Source organism: Seriola lalandi, unplaced genomic scaffold (assembly GCF_002814215.2).
Source record: "Seriola lalandi dorsalis isolate HSWRI2012SDOR001 ecotype SW California unplaced genomic scaffold, Sedor1 jcf7180002054556, whole genome shotgun sequence".
Lineage (NCBI taxonomy): Eukaryota > Metazoa > Chordata > Actinopteri > Carangiformes > Carangidae > Seriola > Seriola lalandi.
Genome location: NW_019525109.1, coordinates 610,634 through 631,769, shown reverse-complemented (window position 1 = coordinate 631,769; position 21,136 = coordinate 610,634). Strand labels below are relative to the sequence as shown.

At 40.0% G+C, this 21,136-nt stretch overlaps 2 protein-coding genes across 4 annotated transcripts in view; both read left to right on the top strand.

Annotated features, from left to right (window-relative positions):
- Nucleotides 1-7,383, top strand: part of kcnq5a (potassium voltage-gated channel, KQT-like subfamily, member 5a) — a 96,522-nt gene extending 89,139 nt beyond the window's left edge. For all 3 annotated transcript variants that reach the window (XM_023415740.2, XM_023415743.2, XM_087176471.1), the window contains 2 exons: nucleotides 368-494; nucleotides 878-7,383. In XM_023415740.2, coding sequence (XP_023271508.1) covers nucleotides 368-494; nucleotides 878-1,957 — 1,207 coding nt within the window. In that variant the 3' untranslated portion in view covers nucleotides 1,958-7,383. The remainder of the gene's footprint in view (nucleotides 1-367; nucleotides 495-877) is intronic.
- A 3,649-nt stretch (nucleotides 7,384-11,032) lies between these two features.
- The window catches only part of ddx43 (DEAD (Asp-Glu-Ala-Asp) box polypeptide 43), a 10,722-nt gene continuing 618 nt past the window's right edge, over nucleotides 11,033-21,136 (top strand). Inside the window, 16 exon segments of the mRNA XM_023415748.2 lie at nucleotides 11,033-12,344; nucleotides 12,553-12,608; nucleotides 12,986-13,103; nucleotides 14,063-14,230; nucleotides 14,555-14,636; nucleotides 15,235-15,394; nucleotides 17,861-17,979; nucleotides 18,143-18,253; nucleotides 18,362-18,503; nucleotides 18,777-18,877; nucleotides 19,408-19,495; nucleotides 19,711-19,838; nucleotides 20,014-20,123; nucleotides 20,266-20,404; nucleotides 20,513-20,600; nucleotides 21,027-21,136. The exon segment at nucleotides 21,027-21,136 is cut by the window's right edge and continues 10 nt beyond it. Of these exon segments, the coding sequence (XP_023271516.2) occupies nucleotides 12,005-12,344; nucleotides 12,553-12,608; nucleotides 12,986-13,103; nucleotides 14,063-14,230; nucleotides 14,555-14,636; nucleotides 15,235-15,394; nucleotides 17,861-17,979; nucleotides 18,143-18,253; nucleotides 18,362-18,503; nucleotides 18,777-18,877; nucleotides 19,408-19,495; nucleotides 19,711-19,838; nucleotides 20,014-20,123; nucleotides 20,266-20,404; nucleotides 20,513-20,600; nucleotides 21,027-21,136 (2,060 nt within the window). The 5' untranslated portion in view covers nucleotides 11,033-12,004.

The following is a 21,136-nucleotide window of genomic DNA, read 5'->3' as shown; positions in this document are numbered from 1 at the left end:
CTTATACTTTTGGAAATGTGGTTTTCACATTATTTTTTTCACCCTTCAAGTTCAAGAGCCCATGAAACCCATGCAAACTACATACTGTGTGAAATCTAATCTGAAAATGTAGTTTTTCTTTGTTCCTGTAATCTGACATTTTGGAGATACAGGGTTTTCAAATAACAGCACTGATACAGCCAGGCCATGTGTGCCGTGTGTTTTACTAACTCTCATCTTAACATCCTCATGTTGCTTTAGGTGTGTTGCCTGACTTGGGATCTGACTTGGGATAACCTGAAATGAAGCTCGGGTGCCTACTCATATTACAATGTCATCATTTTCTAATACTTTAACACAAGTGTGTCTGTGTGTGTGCGTGTATCAGGGTGGATCAGATCCTGGGAAAAGGCCAGATACCTGTGGATAAAAAGATGAGGGACAAGCTGAACCCAGATGGAGACTCTCTGGAGGGCATGAGCATGCTGGGACGTGTATGTAAGGTGGAGAGACAGGTGAGTTTAGAAAAACAAATCAGTAAAGGGAAAAACTACATCAGCACTAAGCTTTAAAAATGGATTTGGAAGATTTTATTACCCTATAATATTAATGATATATCTGCAAAGGGCTGATGCAAAGGTTGGTTGATCAATAACAGTGACTCAGGAATTATTTTGCCAGGTACTGACTTGTCTGGCTCTTAAAAGTCAACTTTCCAGTCTGACATCTGCTTTGGAAACAACTGCCAGAGATCTGTCAATGTTACTGAAAATTCCATGTTTGAAGATAGAGGTCAATAAAAATGCTCAGTGGCCCTTTATTCTTCACTCTCTTGCTTGCTCTCTCTCTTTGCCTGCCTCCATGTTCTCACTCTGTGACCCTTTGCTTTTGCCCCCAGGTAACGTCCATCGAGTCAAAGCTGGACTCTTTGCTGGACGTTTATCGCCAAGTTCTGCAGAAAGGCTCGTCAGCACTCACTCTCTCCTCCCTGCCTCTGTTTGAGCTGGACAGCCAACGGCATCGCAGCTCGGACTACCAGACCTCCATCATTGGCAGGGATCTCCCCTCGCCCCAGGGAGGTGATCCGGTTCGAGGCGGAGGAGATAACAGCGGGGGCTTATGCCGCTCGCTTAGTGCCAACCCCAAAGGCCTGCGGCTCATCCTGGCACCCGCTGATGACGATGGTCCCCCAGACTCAGCACCTCCCTCTTACCCCCCGTCCACAGCCTCACTCTCCCCATCACCCCTGCTACCACCCGATAGCCCCTACCCAACCTTGGTCACCCCCAATGGCACCTCCAAAAGAGCACACTTCCCTGACCTGCCACCCCCACCTCCCTCAACTGGGGGTTTCACCCTCCAGCTACCGCCCATGGTGCACCCCTCCCACCTCCGATGCCCCGCTGACTCCATCCCAGATGATCTGACGGACGGAGTGACAGCAGACAAAAAGAGCCTGGGCCCCTCTGTCGTGGGATCCAGTGTGAATGCTGACCAGGAAGGGGACAGTGAGGCAGGCTCTGTCCAGGGAGGGGTTCAGCTGCGGGAGAAGCCTGCCTTGAAATCTGAGGGGGTCTGGAGGAGGCACATGAGCCTGGAGGTTAACCCCCTGCTGCTGCTTTCATCTAGCCCGGACGAGAGACCTTCAGACTGGGAAGGCGGTCTCGGGAAATCCCTCTCCGTGCACAATCTCAGCCAGCCTTTGACCAGCCGTGCCCCTGGTCTCAACAACAGCAACAGCAGCAGCAGCAACGGTAGCGAACGTGGCAACGCCCACGGTGACCTTAGCAACTGGGACGGAACAGAACTCTTCATTAGTGAGTGCAAGCTAGAGCCAGCGGAAGAACATTTCAACTTCCTGTCCCAGGGACCTGACAGCAGCCCCTCCGACCTTTTACAGACTGTGGACGAGGCGGCCTCTGGACCTAAGGGAAACTCCGAGTTTCTCAGTCAGTCCCCACACATACAGCTGGCATAACTACACACACACACACACACACACACACACACACACTGACACACACACACTGACACACACTCTCGCATACTGTATGTACACACCATTGTTGGGGAAGCCAATTTTAAAGTATTTTTAAAGGACACTAAACGGATTATGTTTCAAATTGTACGATTTAATTCTTTGTATGTGGACAAACAGTGTTTTTATATTTTGTCAAACATGATTATGTCCACTTTCATACATGCTATACACTTTTTATGGGCTTCGAAAAAAGAAAAGACATCAAATGTATAAGGATGTATAAAATATGTATGCAAGTGGCCAAATTCATGTAAGACAAAATACACAAACAATACACGAATGCAAATAACCTTCCTTTAAGAGAAATAGATTTGCCCTTTTTCTAACGATGTGGAGAAAGGGTAATTTTATTAATTTTATACAAACAAGTTGATGTTTTTCATATTCAAGATCATGCGTTACAAAAAAAGGATGCTGATAAATAGATAAAAAAATTGAGTTTTATTTTAAATGAAGAACAAGGAGGGAATGTTTGACACCTGCCTACTAGACATTAGAGTGTAGATGCAAATCAGATCATTTGGTTCATCACAAGAAGAGCTGTGAGCTAGTGACCTAGTTTGGGCTCATCACTGAAAGAAGCAGGAGTCTTAACTTTTCATTGTAGAAATTAAAGGATATATAATCTGATTGGTGCTGACACTGACAATTAAACGAATAAAAACAGAAGAAAATACTGTATAATGCTATCACAGCCAAAACTGGTTAAGTCACAAAAAAAAGTATAGCTGACACTTGAATAAGCCACTGCGAAATTATAGGTCAACCATTTCTTTCTTGATGTGGTGAAACCAGTGCAGAGCAGATACATGCACACACACACACACACCCACACTCTTTCACACACACAAATACACACAAATGTCACACATGACCACCGACCACAGAGTTATCTGAGAGGAGCCAACTTGATAAAGAGCTGAGACTGACTTTTTGACTTATTTTTTTCATACAAGTGCTTGTGTCCAGAGACTTTCTTGGAAGAAAAGGAGAGTCGCTCACTCTCCGTAGTCAATGTCTGTCTTTGGCAAATGTAAAATGTCATCTTTTACTTATTCTTTCATACATATCACTGCATGGACTGTTTCTGAACAAACGAATGAAAGGAGAATTATGTTGATTAGGTGAGGCCTGGTGTAATGGGAATAGATGAATTATAAAAAAGAGTTAAAGGTCAGACCCTTAGCATGTGTTCAGACTACAAGCATCTCATTCTGTTCATTTCCTGCAGCCACAGAAATGTTAGTCGATGTTTATATGGTTGCTGTGTGTCATCTGTCGGCAGGTTGTCAGTAAATTTGGATGCAGCAAGCCTATTGGGAAAATGGCCTATCAGCAGTCACTCAAGACAAGCGTTGGACCGTGTCCCACTCTGTTTGGACGGTATCCTAGTGAGGTAGTTGCTAATGGTCTGAATGCTGAATTGCAATAGGATTATTGAGTGGGCTTTCTCAGCCAAGCATGAGATGCTGCATGTCTAAGCTGCTGCAATACTTAAATCAAGAGCAGTCACACTCTCGCTGGGGGCCTGGATGCCCTTTTGCATGTCAAAGTAATGTTTCCTCCAAACTTTGAACACAAAGGTACAAACAAAGTCTGCCTATATGAACATTATTATATTCTAATTTGAACTAATTTCATAGCAGTTACAAACCTGTGCTTCCAATTATATGGATAACCCACTTACTATTAATTGTTATAATGCACAAGGCCATTTAATGTTTGTTTTTTGACAATCCCTACCTTTTTACTGGGTGCTGGTTGCATCATGCATCAAGGCTGCTGAACTGACCTTATTCCCTCCTCCCACTCCGGTGTAGTGTGGTGTTACAGGGCAAAATGTGCAGTGCACAGACTCCATTTTTAACACAGCAGGTCAGTTTCACCTGAGGAACCCGTGGTAACAATACACCATGTCCCACGGTGTCCCAACATGCAGTGCTGTTGATCTAGTATGCATATGTTACTTTATCCATGTGCCCATTCTGCTGCTAACAATGTCAGAAAATGTGATATATTCACATAATAAAAGAGAGAATGAGACGAGAAAAGTCCTCAGTGATATTCTCTGTGACCTCAGCAGTTTCAGCATTCAGCTGAAAAGTTGAATGCTGTTATCCAGAGCAACATTGGTAGGAGACAAACTGGATGAACTAAAATCTGACCTGAGACTGAGAGTACAATTTGGCTGTTTTATGGCCTCATGCCCCCCCAAAACTGTATCTATAATTTCACAGGATTTTGGTTTTTGAATGTGCATGCACTTCCTCCTCACCACATCAATCATAATTTCAATATTTAACCATTTAGGGTTTTTTCTTAAATAAGTTTAAAAATAACTGTGGCCATTTATATTTTGGTTGCATTTCGCCCATATTCATGTAGAGAAGTTACGTTTTCACTGGCCAATTAATGAAAAATGGTGTGCTGCAGGTGTCTTATATGACACTTCCCTAACACTACACTTAACAGGAGCATTGTTTTCATTGCTATCCTGCTTGTAGATGGGTTGACTGCTCTTGGATGAGAATTATGCACAAAAATATGGCAGCCATCTTAATTTTTGTCAGCCATTTCAATTTGTTTTTGCACGTTTACGTCTTAAGGGGTACATAGTCACAGCTGTCTTAAAAATGTTTTTTAATGTGTTAATGACAAACTTTATTCATCATTATTTTCAGTTATATTCCCTTTGTTTTGAATGGTGAGTAAGTGCATTGCTTAGCAAATTAATGTTCTGTAGTAGAATATAACAAGTATTATCTTCTAACAAATGACAATTGTAAACACTTGTAGGTTGATTTTGAAATACTCTACAGCCCATGCAGGAGTTTTTCTGGTATAATATATTATCAACATGAAAGCACAGTTGTTTTTAGTGAGTTTGAGGAGCCTGAAAATGTGACATGGTAGTTTAATGCTTATTATTGGATAGATTTGTTGCAGTTCTTGAGTTTTGCTGCATGTGAGAAGAGGCCAACCAAAACTGTCATTTACTTTGGAGCAAGATCGAACAATAATGAGGAGAGCCCATGGACCAGTAGCCAGTTGGGAAATTGGATGGATTATTCCTCATATAAAACATGCTCATTTTTGCAATCTGTAAATTGCTTAAGGGTGCCTTTCTTGCAAATGAAAATTATTTTATTTTTTCTCCACAGGGCTACAAAGGTCTAGTTTGCCTACAGCCTATGGCATACTGTATAGCCGAAGTCAGACTGCTCATTTTGAGGTGGGCATCCAGTTCACTTAAGTCATGTAGCTTTAGCCACAGACTTTATATGGCTTTGATGGCTAACAATACCATTTCTCTACTGCTTGAACAGTAATTTATTACACAACTGGCCTTAAAGCTTGATAATGTTAACATTATTATTTCTTTGAAATTAATTTATTAAAGTGCACATTATGTTCTCTGGATGAGAAATGCAAAAATAATTTTATTATTCATTAATAAAGTACGAATTAACTAAAATGTTTTGGATTTTGTGTCTTCTTTAGTAAGCAAACTCATCAAGCAAGTAAAAGTTAGCATGGCTAAAAAGTCACAATGTCATGTTGCCTTTGGGGAATGAGGATTTTATATTTTCAGGGTGGTGGCTAACAGTGTAAAGACTATTGTGCAGGGGCGGAGCCAGACGTTGTAAACATTTGGGGCTTAACCCCAACTTCACTTTATATTCAGGGGACATGCTCCCCTGGGGAATTTTTGCCCCCATTCACAGCAGCTGCATGCACTATTTACTGTATCAAGCCATTTGTACATCATTTGGGGAAATGCCCCCCCCCCCGAAAAAAAGAAATCATCCAGAGCCTTCATCATATTTTGAATCTAATTGTTCTCTGTCTCCATCATTCTGAAACCACAACACAACACATTTTGACAATGATTAATTTTCATTACTGCCACATAAAAAGAGGCAAAAATAGTCTGATATTACTATTTTGAATTTACATGACATGGGTGGGGAAAGAATTTAACTCAAACAGCATCACTAATCTTGACACGTATTTTTGTTGCACTATGCTGGTGCACAGATTTAATGTTTAGATGACAAATCTGCATTTAAATCCAGACCATAATAAAATGTGCTGCTCTAACTGAGCAGACGTGGATCCACAAGAAGGCCAAGTAAATGTCTTCAATGTCTCTGAACTGAATATTAGGCCAACAAAAAAACATTTACTCAATAATATTTAATTTCTAGGGAATAGCATAAACAACATGGACATGCACTGTAATATTATCATAGTCTTTTATTTGATCTACACCAGATCCCTCTGTTCTCCTTTCCTTCTCTTGTCTTCTTCTCTCACTCTCTCAGCTCCATTCATCTCTCTCTGGAAATGTCCTCCACTCAAAGAAAATATAAAACAAAAAGAGTGTTAACATTTCTGATTATAAACTGAAGATTTAAAAATATTAAATACATATCTTATTCTCTTAGGAATGTTCACAGCAAGAGTGAGTGACATCACACAGAGTGAGGAGAAGCTGTTCAACTGCTCTGAAAGTTTTGACACAAAGTTTACAGTAACACTAAATCACAGTGCATCTTTGTGTGATTTATGCCCCGCTAAAATGAGCCACTACCACTGCCCCACACAGACAAACAAGTGACAAGGAAGTGATGTCTTAACTGATGACCTGCCTTGATGAGAGGTCTGACAGATTGCATTTTCATTTTCATTTTGACCCCAAAAGAGCGTAGCGACATGTAAATGTAAATGCAATGGACTGTGGGCTCCGTTTGTGTATTCTATTTGAATATTGTCCCTGTAGATCAGGTTAAGTCTTTAGAAATTAACTGTCAACAGTTTTTTAATTTTAATTTTGATATGGTCATAGAACGCCCACATGAGTATGAGAAAATAAAAATGCAAATTGAATTACTGCATTTTCTTTTTAATTGTCTTTACATTGCTGGACTTAAGAGCAGCAGGAGAACAGGTGTGCTGGCTGGGCAGCTCACACAGGTGCCTTGAGTGTTCTTTGTTCTGTGTCCTGAGCTCATTCTCTGTTTGCCCTTCAGCTGAGCTGGTTCCCTCTGTCATTTCACCTTTGTTCCTGAGTGCGTTGAGTGAGTTCATTTCACTACATTTCCTCAAATTGTTTTATTTTGTTGTTAAGTAGTACATCTAATCTCCTTGGTTTGTTCTCATATGATTATATATTTAGAGTGAGAAAGTATTGATGTACTGATTTTGATTTAGAATTGTCTGTTGCTTTATTCAACATAATATGATAGAATTTGACCTGTATGTATGCTTTCTTTTATTTGTGGAAATATAACCTCTCAGCTGTAACCAGTTGCACCTGAATGACCGACTCCAAGGAAAAGATTAAAAACTTTCAAATGGAACTTGCTGACTGCTTCTCCTGACTTTGCTCATATTCATAAAGTCAAATCCAGTGTAATCCTAGAACACATATGTCTGTGAAAAATTACAATGCTGTCACGGGATTACATTTTCATTTTCTAGTTTACACGATCATCTTTATAAAGTCCCCAATAGGCTTCTAAGACTTTAATATTGATAATTTTAGTCTGTTATTTTTCTGCACCAGCTGCTTTGAGGATGGAACACTGTGCCATAATCATGGATTGTGTATTTAAAGGAGAACCCAACCCTTTTATAAGAATTCACGTTTCTTATTCCTGTGCCCCAGAACAGATTGGTGAATATTTATGAACATGCAGCACTCTCCTCTATCGTTAGAAACCAAAGAAACCTTAAAATGTGCAATGTCATCCCATTTTGCTCTATAACAATGAATGGGGCCCTGGTGCTCTGAGGCCATAAAATGTTTGTGTAATTTCTTACACCAAAAATTAGTGTTTCAAATCTTATGCTTTATATCCAACTCAAAATCCGAATGAAACCTGTGTGGAGTACCTCCACACAGCTACTGTAGATTTTAGGGTTAGTGCGGTAATTTAGTGGCTCAAAGTCATTTTTACCTATATATCTTCAGTAGCCTGATTGATGAAAGCGAGCCTATGACTTTTTGTTGTTGTGTGATTATTTATTAGTAACTTGAATTTCTTTCTGGACTTCATGTTGTCAGTTATTGGACTCGTTTTGAGCCACGAGTCCAACCCAGGAGTCCCACCCGTAGACTGTAAATAAAGAGGGACGTAGTCTCCGTGACGTCACCCATAGGTTTTCTGAAGAGCGGGTTTGATGCTCAGTGGGTCGTTCCGTCGTCGCCATCTTGCCAGTATCTCACTCAGCCGAACCTGTCACTCAAAGTGGCACGCCCTCAATTCTCCATAACTTTAAGCCTTAATAAAATGTAAACAGGTGAGTTATATAAAAAAAAATCACCCCCGCACAGTTGTCACGAAGCAGGAAATTACCAAAATGTTTTTTGTAACAGGCTGTAAATATTTTTTATTTCTGCTGTAAAATTAGACATTTTAACATGGGGGTCTATGGGGATTGACTCGCTTTTGGAGCCAGCCTCAAGCGGTCATTCGAAGAAATGCAGTTTTTGGTACTTCCGTGTTGGCTTCATTTTTCAGCCTTGGAGGTTACCACTTGGTTCAATCGCACTTAAACTGGATCTCTCGTCCCAGACCCTGCCGAGTCTTTCACAGGATAACATTAATAACAGCAGGATAAGAAAAGTAAACTGGGGAACAAACAAACACAGAAACTTTTCAAACCTGTGACAATATCGGAAGTCAGGTGAACAAGAAACGGGGCGTGCAGGGGGGAACCATAGGGAGGAACCCAAACACACCGCAGCGGGCAGCTTTCACAGACGGACCGCAGACGGGGACTGGGAGGAAAGCGCGCCAACAATGCTTCATATAAGACGCCAAAACCATCATGGCCGCACTGCACTGAAACCTGGCTCTGTGTACAGTTTATTCTCAGTAAGTGAAAGACTAAAAATACCCAGGCTGTTATTTCATCTTTGCTCGACGAAAATCAACTGCTAGGTACCGAAGGTAAGTCCCAGCAAAGTGGTTTAAGAAAATGTTAATGTCTTGATGCTTCATGTGAACAGTGCAACATCTACTTGCCTGAATGTAAAATATCCAAACTCAAACGTTTAACAACATTTGAGTAAAGGAAATCATGACTGTATCTATCCGGAAGGCAGTGTCCGGCCCACTGCACCATCTTACTGATACACTTACACATGCTAATCAGATCTGCTAGTTACTTTAGCTTAGCAATTAGCGATAGCTTCTCTCTCCCTCTCTTTGTCTCTTGCTTGGTGTGGCTTGGACCAACAGGTGAGTTTGTTTATCAGTGCGTGGTGGTGTTGTAACTTTAGTGTAGAGATGTTGATGTTTATCAAATCTTCAGCGATGTCTGTTAAACCTAAGACACACAGCTCTGCTCACTAAGCATTAGAGCCAAAGTAGCACATTTTTAAATTAATTTTATTTTCGAACCCTAGCAAGCTTCAGCCTGAGCTGCACTGTTGACCACCATAATGAATTTTGCCCCCACCTGTGTCTTTAGTTCTTCTTTTATGTTTATTGGTTCTTGGTGTGTCACCTTGTGGCAGCAACTTCCGGTTAAAGTGTGGTGCCTACTGGATACATACATACATACTCATGCTCACAAATACATACACACTAAAACCCACATGCACATACATACTGAATATATATTTGTATATACAATATATATTTCTATGTATATACATGCATAACTGTATATGTATGATAGTATACATATATGTGCAAGTGCTTAGAACCAGTATATTAGTAGTATGTGCAAGTGAAGTATTCAGTTTTGGCCTAAGCGGTTTCTTATAAGGCTCAATGTCTTGGTTTTACGTTAAGTGTGAAAACTGAGTAAGTCAATATGCTCTGTGGGCAAAGAACATGTAGCTTTACTTTTAAATGTCAGCTTTGCTTGTGCTTGAACTAATTTTAAGTAAAAATAAATTATTCTCAGTATTATATTATGAACAGCTGCTTAAAATGTCCTTGTTTTTAAAAAGATGATTTGATTGAAATCTGTGCACAAGCGATATCAGTGGTGAGGTTACACAAAGACACTGAAAGATGAAGTACTGTTAAGTATTGTTAATATGTGTGTACTAACACGGTACACACATTATATCAGAATAGCGCTCATTGTTCCCACACAGTGTGTGACACTACAGTTACAAATACAAATTTTGACCATGTTTTTGTATGTATATGTTTTTTATCCCTGAATCTGATTGGACAATGACAGTACAATTACAAAACACTAACTTTTTAAAAATCTTTCTAGGATTCCTCTTAACAGTACCTGCAGTTGGAGCTGTGTGCGGCCACCTTTTTTGAAACTGATGGAAGCTTCCTGCATAACTTGCACCTGTCTGAGTTAATAATAGTAAGTGAAATTTTAAGTTTTAAGTAAAAATGTTTTTAAATACTGTTTTGCAAAGAGCTGCCTAAATTGTCCTGGTTTGCCCTGCAATGGAAAGTCATTGTATTTAGTATAATTATGTGTTTTCATAGGATACCAGAACCCACCTGTGGTCCTCCACAACCAGCAAGAAATGGTAAGTCATTGGCATGACTGCACCCCATACCTGTATGGGCTCAAATTAGGGTCAAAGGATTTTGTTCACAAATAATTCCAAATGTAGCTGTAAATTAAACTTTGTAAATCTTTAAAATAAATCTGCAGGAGAAATTCAACATGTGAGGAAATTTACATGTGAAGAAATTGTGCATGTGTAGAAGGGATTTGTATTTGTAAAAAAAAAAAGATTGATTTTAAATCTGAACGAATGACATTAGTGATGAGGTAACACAAAGACACTGTCAAAGTGCTTCTGTCAGTCTGTGTACAGGTACAAAGCAAAGAAAACTGTGTAAAACTTGGTGCTCAGAATTCCCACAAAGTGTGTGACACTGAAGTTACAAGTAGAATTTAGATCCTATTTTTACCCCAGAATCTGATTGGACAATGACAATCCACTGTATGTCTAACTGATTGATCTGTCAAAAAAAAACAAACCTCTAAAATGTCATTAAATGCACATTTACTGTGACCTCTTTTTGTATAGTGTATGTTTGCATGATGATTTTTCATTTATTCTTTCTGAATAAACATGTTTTCTGTGATGACAATAAACTCAATGATAAAGAAATGACACCAGTTATCTCTTTACAGGTGGGATGGGTATGGAATGTGGTCTATTTACAATGCATCTTCATCAGCATCACAGTGCACAAAACCCAGCATCCTGCTTTCATTCCCTCAGTATGCAACATGAATGTTTACTGTCAACCTGGCAACAGGTGCCGGTTTAGTAGTAGTTAACGTTAGTTTAGTCTATACATATTAACAATGAACAATAGAATTGCAATAGTTAATTTCTTAAAACAAATATCAACACCAACAGCCATACTATTATAGACCTTAACCAGGTCCTATCACTTAATTTCTTACAACCTTGTCGCCGAGTATTTGGGGAAATAAAACTGCTCATAGAGACTGCATGCTCTTACTTTGAAAAGTGGAAACGGCGTCCTCAGTAGGCGATCACGTGTTTTCCGAAAGTGGCTGGCCGAGTGATACAAGTCAATTTTCGTTCAGTCTGGCAGGAAGTTTGGCTCAAACTCATTGTGTGTAAAATGCAAATCCATCCACAAAGGCTTTTTCACTTTAAAAATTAAAAATTGGTTCTTAAATTTAGCTTTTCACTCCCCTTATCATCTCTTCACCTATCCCTGCTTCCTCTCGTGGTCCTATGGTAATTGTGTATGATATATTTTGATTTTTGGCTATACTCTCTGCCTTTTTTTGTGCTAAACTTAGAATTTTCGTTTGTAATGAATTGCCCCGTCTATATGAATTAATACGATATTCAACAAATTCCGGTCAAAATGTAAATCCAAAAGTTACAATTTCGGAAGTAGGAGCTTACGGAGAGGAAGTGAAGGCGGAGTCGTGATTGACAATTTAACGGTTAATTGTAGTTCGGGAAGAAGCAGCCAGGTGGGTGACAATTTAAAAATGTCTGACTGGGAAGAGGAGTACAACGAGGACGGCACCGCTATCCAGAACCCTGCCACTAAATATGTTCCGGTTGAATGGAAATCACCGTGTGATGACCGTCAACAGGGGAATATATCTTTTGGTGTAAGAAGTGGAACCAGATTTGGGGCTTCAGGAGAGGGGGGAGCCGATCGTAACGGCCAGTACAAAAGTCGGAGAGGTGGAGGCCAAGGCCGTGCGTTATCCCCGGGCTCAGATCGTGGAGGCCCGGGACGACGGCCCTTTCGTGATGAAATGTCAGACTCTTCCCCGCCTGTAATTATCACCGTGGAAAATGCTTCAGTTGGGAGGGTAATAGGTAGGTCTCTAAAGCAAAAATTGTTAGTTTTGGAGGCACGCGTTGCAGTGTTAGCTAAGTTTAACTTGACTTCGCTGTTAGCTAGCTATGCTAAATCAGCGGGCGGTAGTTAGCGGTTCTATCTGTGGCGGTGTTTTGTACACACATTGCTCCTGTTGCCGTGGAGAGACTTTGGTCAGACTTTGAATACATTTTAATTCTGTTAAAGGTCGTGGAGGAGCCAAAATTCGTGAACTTGAAGAGAGCACAGGTGCGAGAATCAAGGTATGTTAACTAATGTTAATATCAAAACAACAGCACATCTATAAATAAATTGCTGGTGAGGGGCAGCAACCACGGAAAAAATACCTGCACAATGCAAGAAAGCAGCATTTCTCATTGTCTAACTTCTCCAATTGCAGCAGTTGGTTACTATTGTAAATTAATTTTTATTATTAGCTGTAAACTTACCCTATACATTTTCAAAATACCAATCAGCTGATAAATGCTGCAAACTTCTGCTTTGGTACAGCCCTGTATCCTTTGCTAAACATAGCAAGTGTTGCTCAAGAAGTTTTGGATGCACAGGTACTGTGGTTAGAGTGTGTACCTAAAGGATGTTCGTTTTATGCCCTGTGTATAACTGAGCTGTTCTTTTTTAGATAAACAAAGGAGACTATGAAGGCGAGGTGGTCATCTTTGGGTCCTCTGCTGCCCAGCAGAAGGCCAAGGAGATGATCAAAGACTTGGTGGCAGATGGCAGCTCTCGATTTCACAATGGTACAAAGTATTTTTTCTAGAAAATCTTGCTCTTGATCCTAAAAGGATTCCTGGCAGTTTTGTGTCTCAAGGAAAACATCAGTTTGCATTTGCCAGATCCTAAGAAGTATCATTCCAAATGTTTCACATTTTAATATGAATCCCTTTTGTGTCCGTGGAAGGATCTAACTTTTACATTCAGTGTTATAAATCAGCCTCAGGTAAAAATTGTGCTCTATGTGAGGGAATTCTTTATAATTTTCTTTTGTGACCAGGACCTTAGTGATTCATAAGCAAATAGTGTTAACATGGCCACACAGAATGGAGTTTAAACAGAATGAAAAATCCAGTTAAGTTAGAGAAATGTTTTGTGTAAGTTTTTTTGTCCTCCACTTCCATGGACAGAGGAATATGAGTTCAGTTGTGCCAAAGAAATTTGAGTCTTGGGAACAATTGATTGATACTGTAAATTATATTCTTCAGCTGACACTTCAACTCCCTTCAGTGGTTACACTTGAAGTGACACTAACACCGTTTTCACTTTACCTCACAGTTCAACTGGTTTAAGCATTTACATTTCAGCTAACACTTCAGCTTCTTGCAGCTATTACTGAGTTTTCACAGTTAGCACTTTATGTACTCTGAACACACCCTTTCCACTTTAGCTGACATTTTACAACCTTGCTTCAACTTCAGTGCTTCTGCAGTTTGTCAATCAACTGGACAGCCACATTTGCTGGAATAAGAGATAATGAAGTGAGATGAATACTGACACTTTGTCTTAATCGAAGTTATGACTCAAATCAAAGTCTTCTAGCAAAGTAGACGCGTGCTTATGACCTGTTTATTTCTACATCGATCTTTTGTCCCAAAAATATTAACATAAAGTTCTGTTACTTTCAGTTACTTGCTGATACACTACTGTACTGCAATGTTAAAATGAACACAAATCTCCTGCCACATACTGATGTGTTTCTCAGGTCCTGGAAGGGCGAGAGAGTATGGAGGAGTCGGTGATGGAGGAAGCAATGGCTCTGTCTGGTCTGCTTCAGCAATACAGGCTGCCAATGCCGCCCCAGCCCGCATATCCATAGACTGGAACAGCATCCGGGAGAACAAGGACAAGTATGAAGAGCTCAAGTGGAAGGGTGAGGGCTCATGTATTGTCACTAATATACTTAAACTGCAGCCCGGAAGTATTTGGACAGTGATGTGGTCATTATTTGGCCCTTGTGCCGCACAATGGATTTGAAAATAAACAACTATAAATTAAAGATGCAATGGGAATTAAACAATCCTGTCATGTTATGACCACTGCTTTTAACTCTCTCTTTGTCTGTACTTGTTTGTTGTTACCAGTTTATGATGATGAGTTTATTCTTGTGATATAAAACAAGAACTTTGTTTGTAAAAATGAATATGCCTCATCCAAGGCTTTAAATTATTTCTGTAATATTTGCAACTTCCTTCAGACCTCCCACCCTTGAAGAAGAAGTTTTACATTGAGGCAGAGTGTGTATCCATGCTCACAGCAGAGGAAGTCAGTGAATGGAGGTAAATTTCACAGCGTTGTCTTTTTATCACATTTTGTTCCTTGCATGTTTAATAAAGAAAGTACCAGTTCACATTATATTATCTGCTAAACACCAGTATTACATCGAAACTATTATGAGATTTGTAGTTGCAGAGTCAAATGCTATATCCCATAGTTAATGATAGAATAGGTAATAACAATGGCTATGAACCACAGCTTGACAACATGACTATGGAATTCATTGACAGGCAAAACCTCAAACCTTCAATTTTTCCTGATTTCTACAACCAACGTTTTTCCCTTAAATGTTTCTTGTAGGATTTTTTTTTTTCCATTACAACTCCATAACAGTTGAGAATGCTTTGGATTCTTATTTCGAAATAAATACTCTTTGTCCAATTTGTAAACAAGGAAGAAAAAGAAACGGCACACACTGTACAGTTCATTTTCATGTGGTTTTTGGAATGCTGCATAAAATGGAGAAAATGTGGTTTCTGAAACATAAATTTTAGCTAAATACATTTCATATTTGTCTTTGTCTTGCTTGGCAGTGTGGTTTGGAATCAACCACTTTAACTTCCTCCATGTTTATGTTTGTGTTATATTTTTTTTCCACAGGAAGGAGAATAACAATATCTTTGTGGACGACCTGAAGGAGGAAGGGGAGAAGCGGCCCATCCCCAATCCCTGTCGCACTTTCCTGGAGGCCTTTGAGCTTTATCCAGAGATCATGCAAAATATTGAACGTGTTGGCTTTGTCAAACCAACCCCCATCCAGGTATGAGCGTAGCGTCTGGGCAAATATATATTGTGATTTATCGTGCTATGGGTAAATATATTGACAAAAATCAAATCTGGCTGTTCTAAATTACCTAGTGGGCGTGCGTATACCGTTCTTTGAATCTGTAAAAGGCAGCTTTTTTTCCCCTGAGGCAAAAAGAAAATTACCTGAAAGGTGCAATGCTCTTTCTCATGGGTTGTACTAAAAGAAAATGGCACAAAGTGTTGCTCAGAAATAAAAATAGAATTACTTGAAATGACTTTGTTAATGTATTTTCTGGTCAACCAGGGAGATACCTAAACATCTGTCATGTAAAATGGATCATGAGTTGTTTTTGATTACTGTTAAATCAGCAACTTGGCTCTTATATTGGAACAGAAATTTCCATGTGTGTCACTGTGTGTGGTTAAAGGTTGCACCTGTAGTGACCTGTCCTGTTCGTTGTGTCTGTTTGCTGCCGGCAATCCCCTCCATTTACAAAGATCCATATTTGGAAATACCCACATGAACGGAAGCCTTGACGGGAAATATTGAGCCCTTTTTTTTCTTCTTTAAATTCTGTGGTAATAGTCTTCCCAAAAAGCAGAAATGAAAGGACATTTTTTATATTCTTTTGGTAATCCTATGAAACCTCCTGTTACCTGCTTAATCACTTAACTGGCTGCAACAGAGATGTAAAAATGAATAGTTCAGAGCAAATTCTGGTGTGTTACATGAAAACAAAAGGGCGACTTAAATTTGTCCTGAAAATGTAATATATTACAATTAATATTTTTTACAGTTTTATATCTTTACATTTCTCGCCTCCAGCCATTATTAGTTAGGTCACATACAATGATTGTACTGAGTGCAGGTTATTGATGACAATGATTTCCAGTAGAACTTTTTTAAATTGATCCTTCTGGGCTGAATATCTACAACCATACAATCAACCACTCCTGGGAAAGATATACTTAAAAAAAAAATTGTTTTCCCGACAAATTTTGACCTATCAAGTAAAGAAAGGATCACAAAGAATTACAGATAAGAAACAGTGTGTGCTGCAACCTCGCTTCCCTAACTTAAAGTTCTCAGACACTCAACAGTACACGTGTCACTGAATGTGCAATTACCGTAAAGTCAAATGAGTTCTGTCATATTAGTTTTCATTGGATCAAAAGACGGAGGGAATGCAGACAGGCAAGGTGCTGAGTCAGTGACAGTGTCACAAAAGACAAGAGATGCTACATTAGAGACTGCTCAGGAAGGAGGGGCGGATGTAGCATTATTGTGATTATTAATCATCGGTTCCCGTCACATAACATGAGACAAACTGTAGGTCATTGTAGTGGCTGTAACACCCCATTGTTTCATCCCCATACTTAATGAACCTATGCTACAGAAGTCAAACCTGTTTAAAACATTCAGGCATGTATCTCTATAATACCTCAATGTAAACCACAGGTGTCACATTGGATCAATATACATATAATTCTAGTGTATTTTAGGCCGGTTTGTGGGCATTTTCCTAAGTTTTCCAGGGCCTCACAGACGGGAAACGTTGCTCACCTGTGTCAGAGTAAGCTGCTAGGAGAAATGAAACTGCAGCATCTCTTTCTGATTTAACTTTCATTTCTCAATAAGAGGCTTGGTCCGATGGAATGTAAAACCAGTGGCCTGTGTTTTCATGTAGCTGCACAGCCGGTTCTGTGTAATGCAGTTACAGGTTGACAAACATGCTGTAATCATGCGGTCTGCTGGTGTGCTGCCCCACCCTTGGCTTTGATCCACTCTCCATTTTTAGTAATACCTGCTGGTGCAATGCGTTTAGATTGGTATCTGTACTAACAAGGTCTGTGGAAAATGTTTTTGTGGCTGTTCATCAAGAACTGGCTCCAACCTGTGACTTCCTCCTAAATCATTAATTTGTAATGAACAGGTGAAACCTTGTGCAACTACTGAAGTTTTGGAGTTATAGTAAATGTTAATTTGTGTTGAGACAGGCTGGATGTTTCCCTCTGCGTCATGTTATTATTTCTACATCAGACTAAACACGCCCAGACTCCTGCTCTGTCATTAAACCTACAGACCTGAGTTGTATTGATTGTTCCCATCCATCTGTTTGAAAGTATATTTCCCAAAATGTTGTTCTTAAATGCTGTTATGACTTAAACATCATCATTTTGTACTTGGTCCTATGGTCTCACTTCAAGGAAAGATACTCTTTAAGAACATAACTCATATTTAGGGTAATCATGTTACCTACTTAAAATGGTGTTCCCATCTTCCTTAATTGTGTCTGGATTGTTTTTGGTAGTTGAATAGTTATTTTTGCATTCTTTTAATTTTGTAACGCACACATACAACATATTATCGAAGCAGTTACTTGGTCAGTCAGTCTTTCACTACTTGTGGTTTTTGCATCTGTGTTGCTTAAATCTTTGTATAAATGTATTGCAATGTTTTTGTTTGTTTCTTCGCCAGTCTCAGGCATGGCCAGTGTTGCTGAGCGGGGAGGACCTGATAGCCATCGCTCAGACGGGAACAGGGAAAACCCTGGCCTACCTGCTGCCAGGGTTCATCCACATGGACGGACAGCCTGTGTGAGTACAGGACCTGTTCCTCACTTGGCATATTATCTTTCCTTTTATGTGTCAAAATGCCTAATGTGCAATTTTTCCAAACAGTGAAATTATTCTTTCCTTTAATTTCTTTCAGTTGTGCTTGATTGACTGTCAAAGTCTTTATGTTCTCATTCCTTCCTAGACCCAGGGCTAAGCGCAGTGGTCCGGGCATGTTGGTGCTGACTCCCACCAGAGAGCTGGCCCTGCAGATTGAAACTGAGTGCAACAAGTACCGTTATAAGGGCTACAAAAGGTCCAGCAGTCTTATATTATAAGTCATTAAGGATGAGCTTTGAACCAGTAATTAATTGCAGTGTAGAGGCAACATGATCATGACTGTTCCCTCTGTACCTTCTCTCAGTGTCTGCATCTATGGCGGAGGGGATAGGAGAGGCCAGATCAACCTGGTGAAGGGCGGGGTGGACATAGTGATCGCCACACCAGGCCGACTCAATGATCTACAGATGAACGAGCTCATCAGTCTTCGCTCCATCACCTACTTGGTCAGGTGTTTGTCTGTGCATGTTTGTTTTTATGTGAGAAGCATGATGGGGTGGTTCACTGGCCATAATAGTATAATAGTTCGTTTTTTTTAAGTGCCTTATAATATATACACATTTCAGCACTGCTCACCCCAGTGGGAATCGCACTCCTAAGAATAGCAACATGAGTGCCTCACTCTACTTGGGTCTTAGGTGCAGAGTAGCAATAGCTTTTCTTTCTTAAATGTTGTGCTTGGTTGTTTTTTTAATAACTGCTCTGATCATCGGTAACAGGTGCTGGACGAGGCTGATCGTATGCTAGATATGGGCTTTGAACCTCAGATTATGAAGATTCTTTTGGACATTCGCCCAGACCGACAGACTGTCATGACTAGGTACAAGTCAAGTCGCATGGATCACTTGTTTGTCATCACATGATCAATGAACATGACAACAGGACACAAGTACGGATGCAGTCCCAGGCACAAAGTATTTCAGACCATGAGCATTGTTGGTCAATGCTCATCCACAGTTTGGAGATTCACTGTCTACAGAGAAAAGTTCCTGTGTCACAACTTTGTATAGTTGATCTACATTTTCTTGAAGGAAAGGAAGATTATACAATAGATAATGCAAACTTTTTAAAGCAAATTCAATACCTCCATTAATTTAGTTTGTAACACATAAGCTATACAATAACTCAGCCAAAGGAAGTAGACTTATTGAATTATTATTGTTTATTTATTATTAACTGTTATTATTATTATCAACAATGAGCTAATGGACACATGAATTTCCCCTAAGGGATAAATAAAGTATCTGTCTACACACAGAGGTGCTATAGGGATGTTCTTTGAAATGTTTTAGGATGTACACCATAGAATTGAAAATGCACAAAATTTTTCCATAAACTCCCATGTTTCAGTGCCACCTGGCCCACTGGGGTGAGACGATTGGCCAAATCCTACCTAAAGAATCCCATGATGGTTTATGTGGGCACCCTGGATTTGGCAGTAGGTGGACATAAATATATGTATATTGATGTGATGACCAGGTACTTGATGTTTGTATATACCACCAACTGAATACTGGACACATACTGTCTGTGTCTCCGTCATGTCTCTGCTGCTAGAAAAACTGTGTGTGTAATTTTTTTTTTTAAGTTTAATGCCTCTTTGAAGATGATGCCGTGTGTTCACAGCTGGAACACTTCCTGTGTTTCCCTTAGGCAGTTAACACAGTGCAGCAAACAGTGCTGATCGTCCATGAAGATGAGAAAAAGTCCTACGTGTTTGACTTCATCAGAAACATGCTGCCCCAGGATAAAGTCCTCATCTTTGTTGGCAAGAAGCTTGTGTAAGTGGGAAGTCGGTCACTAACATAGGGCTTGTAAATTGTGGTTTTTAGCTAAACCCACAGTTCCTGGTAAATACCAGAGTTAACCACACAATTACATAGGCAGCGCATACCACATACACAGACAACAGTGTCCCATGTTTATGTTTGTGTCTCTATTTGCATGCAATCTCAGGGCTGATGACCTGTCCAGTGACATGTGTCTGCAGGGTCTGTCTGTGCAAAGTCTCCATGGTGACCGTGAGCAGTGTGACCGCGAGGAAGCCCTCAAGGACTTTAAAGAGAGTACGTAACAAGAAAGAAATGTTGCTTTTGAAGATCTGGTGGTTAGCTGGTGCTCTTACCTTGAAGCCTACGAGCAACCACAAGCGTAAGCTCAGGGATCAAACTTCCCACAGATTAAATAAGTGTTTAATGTATTTCCCAGGTCGAGTTCGCATCCTGGTCGCCACAGACCTAGCATCTCGAGGGTTGGATGTCCATGACATAACACATGTCTTTAACTATGACTTCCCCCGTAACATAGAGGAGTACGTTCATCGTGTGGGCCGCACTGGCCGAGCTGGGTAAGGCTCTGTGCATGTACATTTTCCTGGGGTCACAAGATTGAAATTCACTGCCAGCATCTAGCTGTTCTTGGGTTAGTTTGTGATGTTGATGTGTTAATGTTCCAGACGTTCAGGTGCAGCTGTTACCCTGGTAACAAGAGAGAACTGGAGGATGGCCCCTGAACTGATTCCCATCTTGGAGCGAGCAGGACAGGTTAGCACACATTTTATATCAACATATCAACTACAATGTGTATGATAGAAAGTTCAGGCATGTACATGAGTATATCTTTTATTGTGATTTCACAAGAGTCTAATAGGATTTTAGGTTCTTAATGAATAAGCCATTGTATCCTGTAATGGGTTTCACTTCATGAGACACACAAACACAAAATGTCTTGGGAGATAAAAATCTTTATTTGAAAGGAATAAAAATATTGTTCCCTGCTGTTCATGGCTCTAAGGCACTAAATCAGAAAAGAATGCTTACTCTCCAAGTTGTATTAGCAACCTGACAGCTGAGATGAAGTGTTATCAAGAAGGAAGTATTTGTAATGTCATCAATTTTTCCAAATAGATTTAATTATATATTTAGCAAGCCATAGTTTAGTGCATGTAATCAATGTGAATCCTGTTGCAGGACGTTCCTGAGGAGCTGGTGCTCATGGCAGAGAGATATGAGAAACACAAGAGGGAGAAGGATATGTACAACCCACGGGGAGGACCAGGACAAGGAGGGGGGGCTGGAGG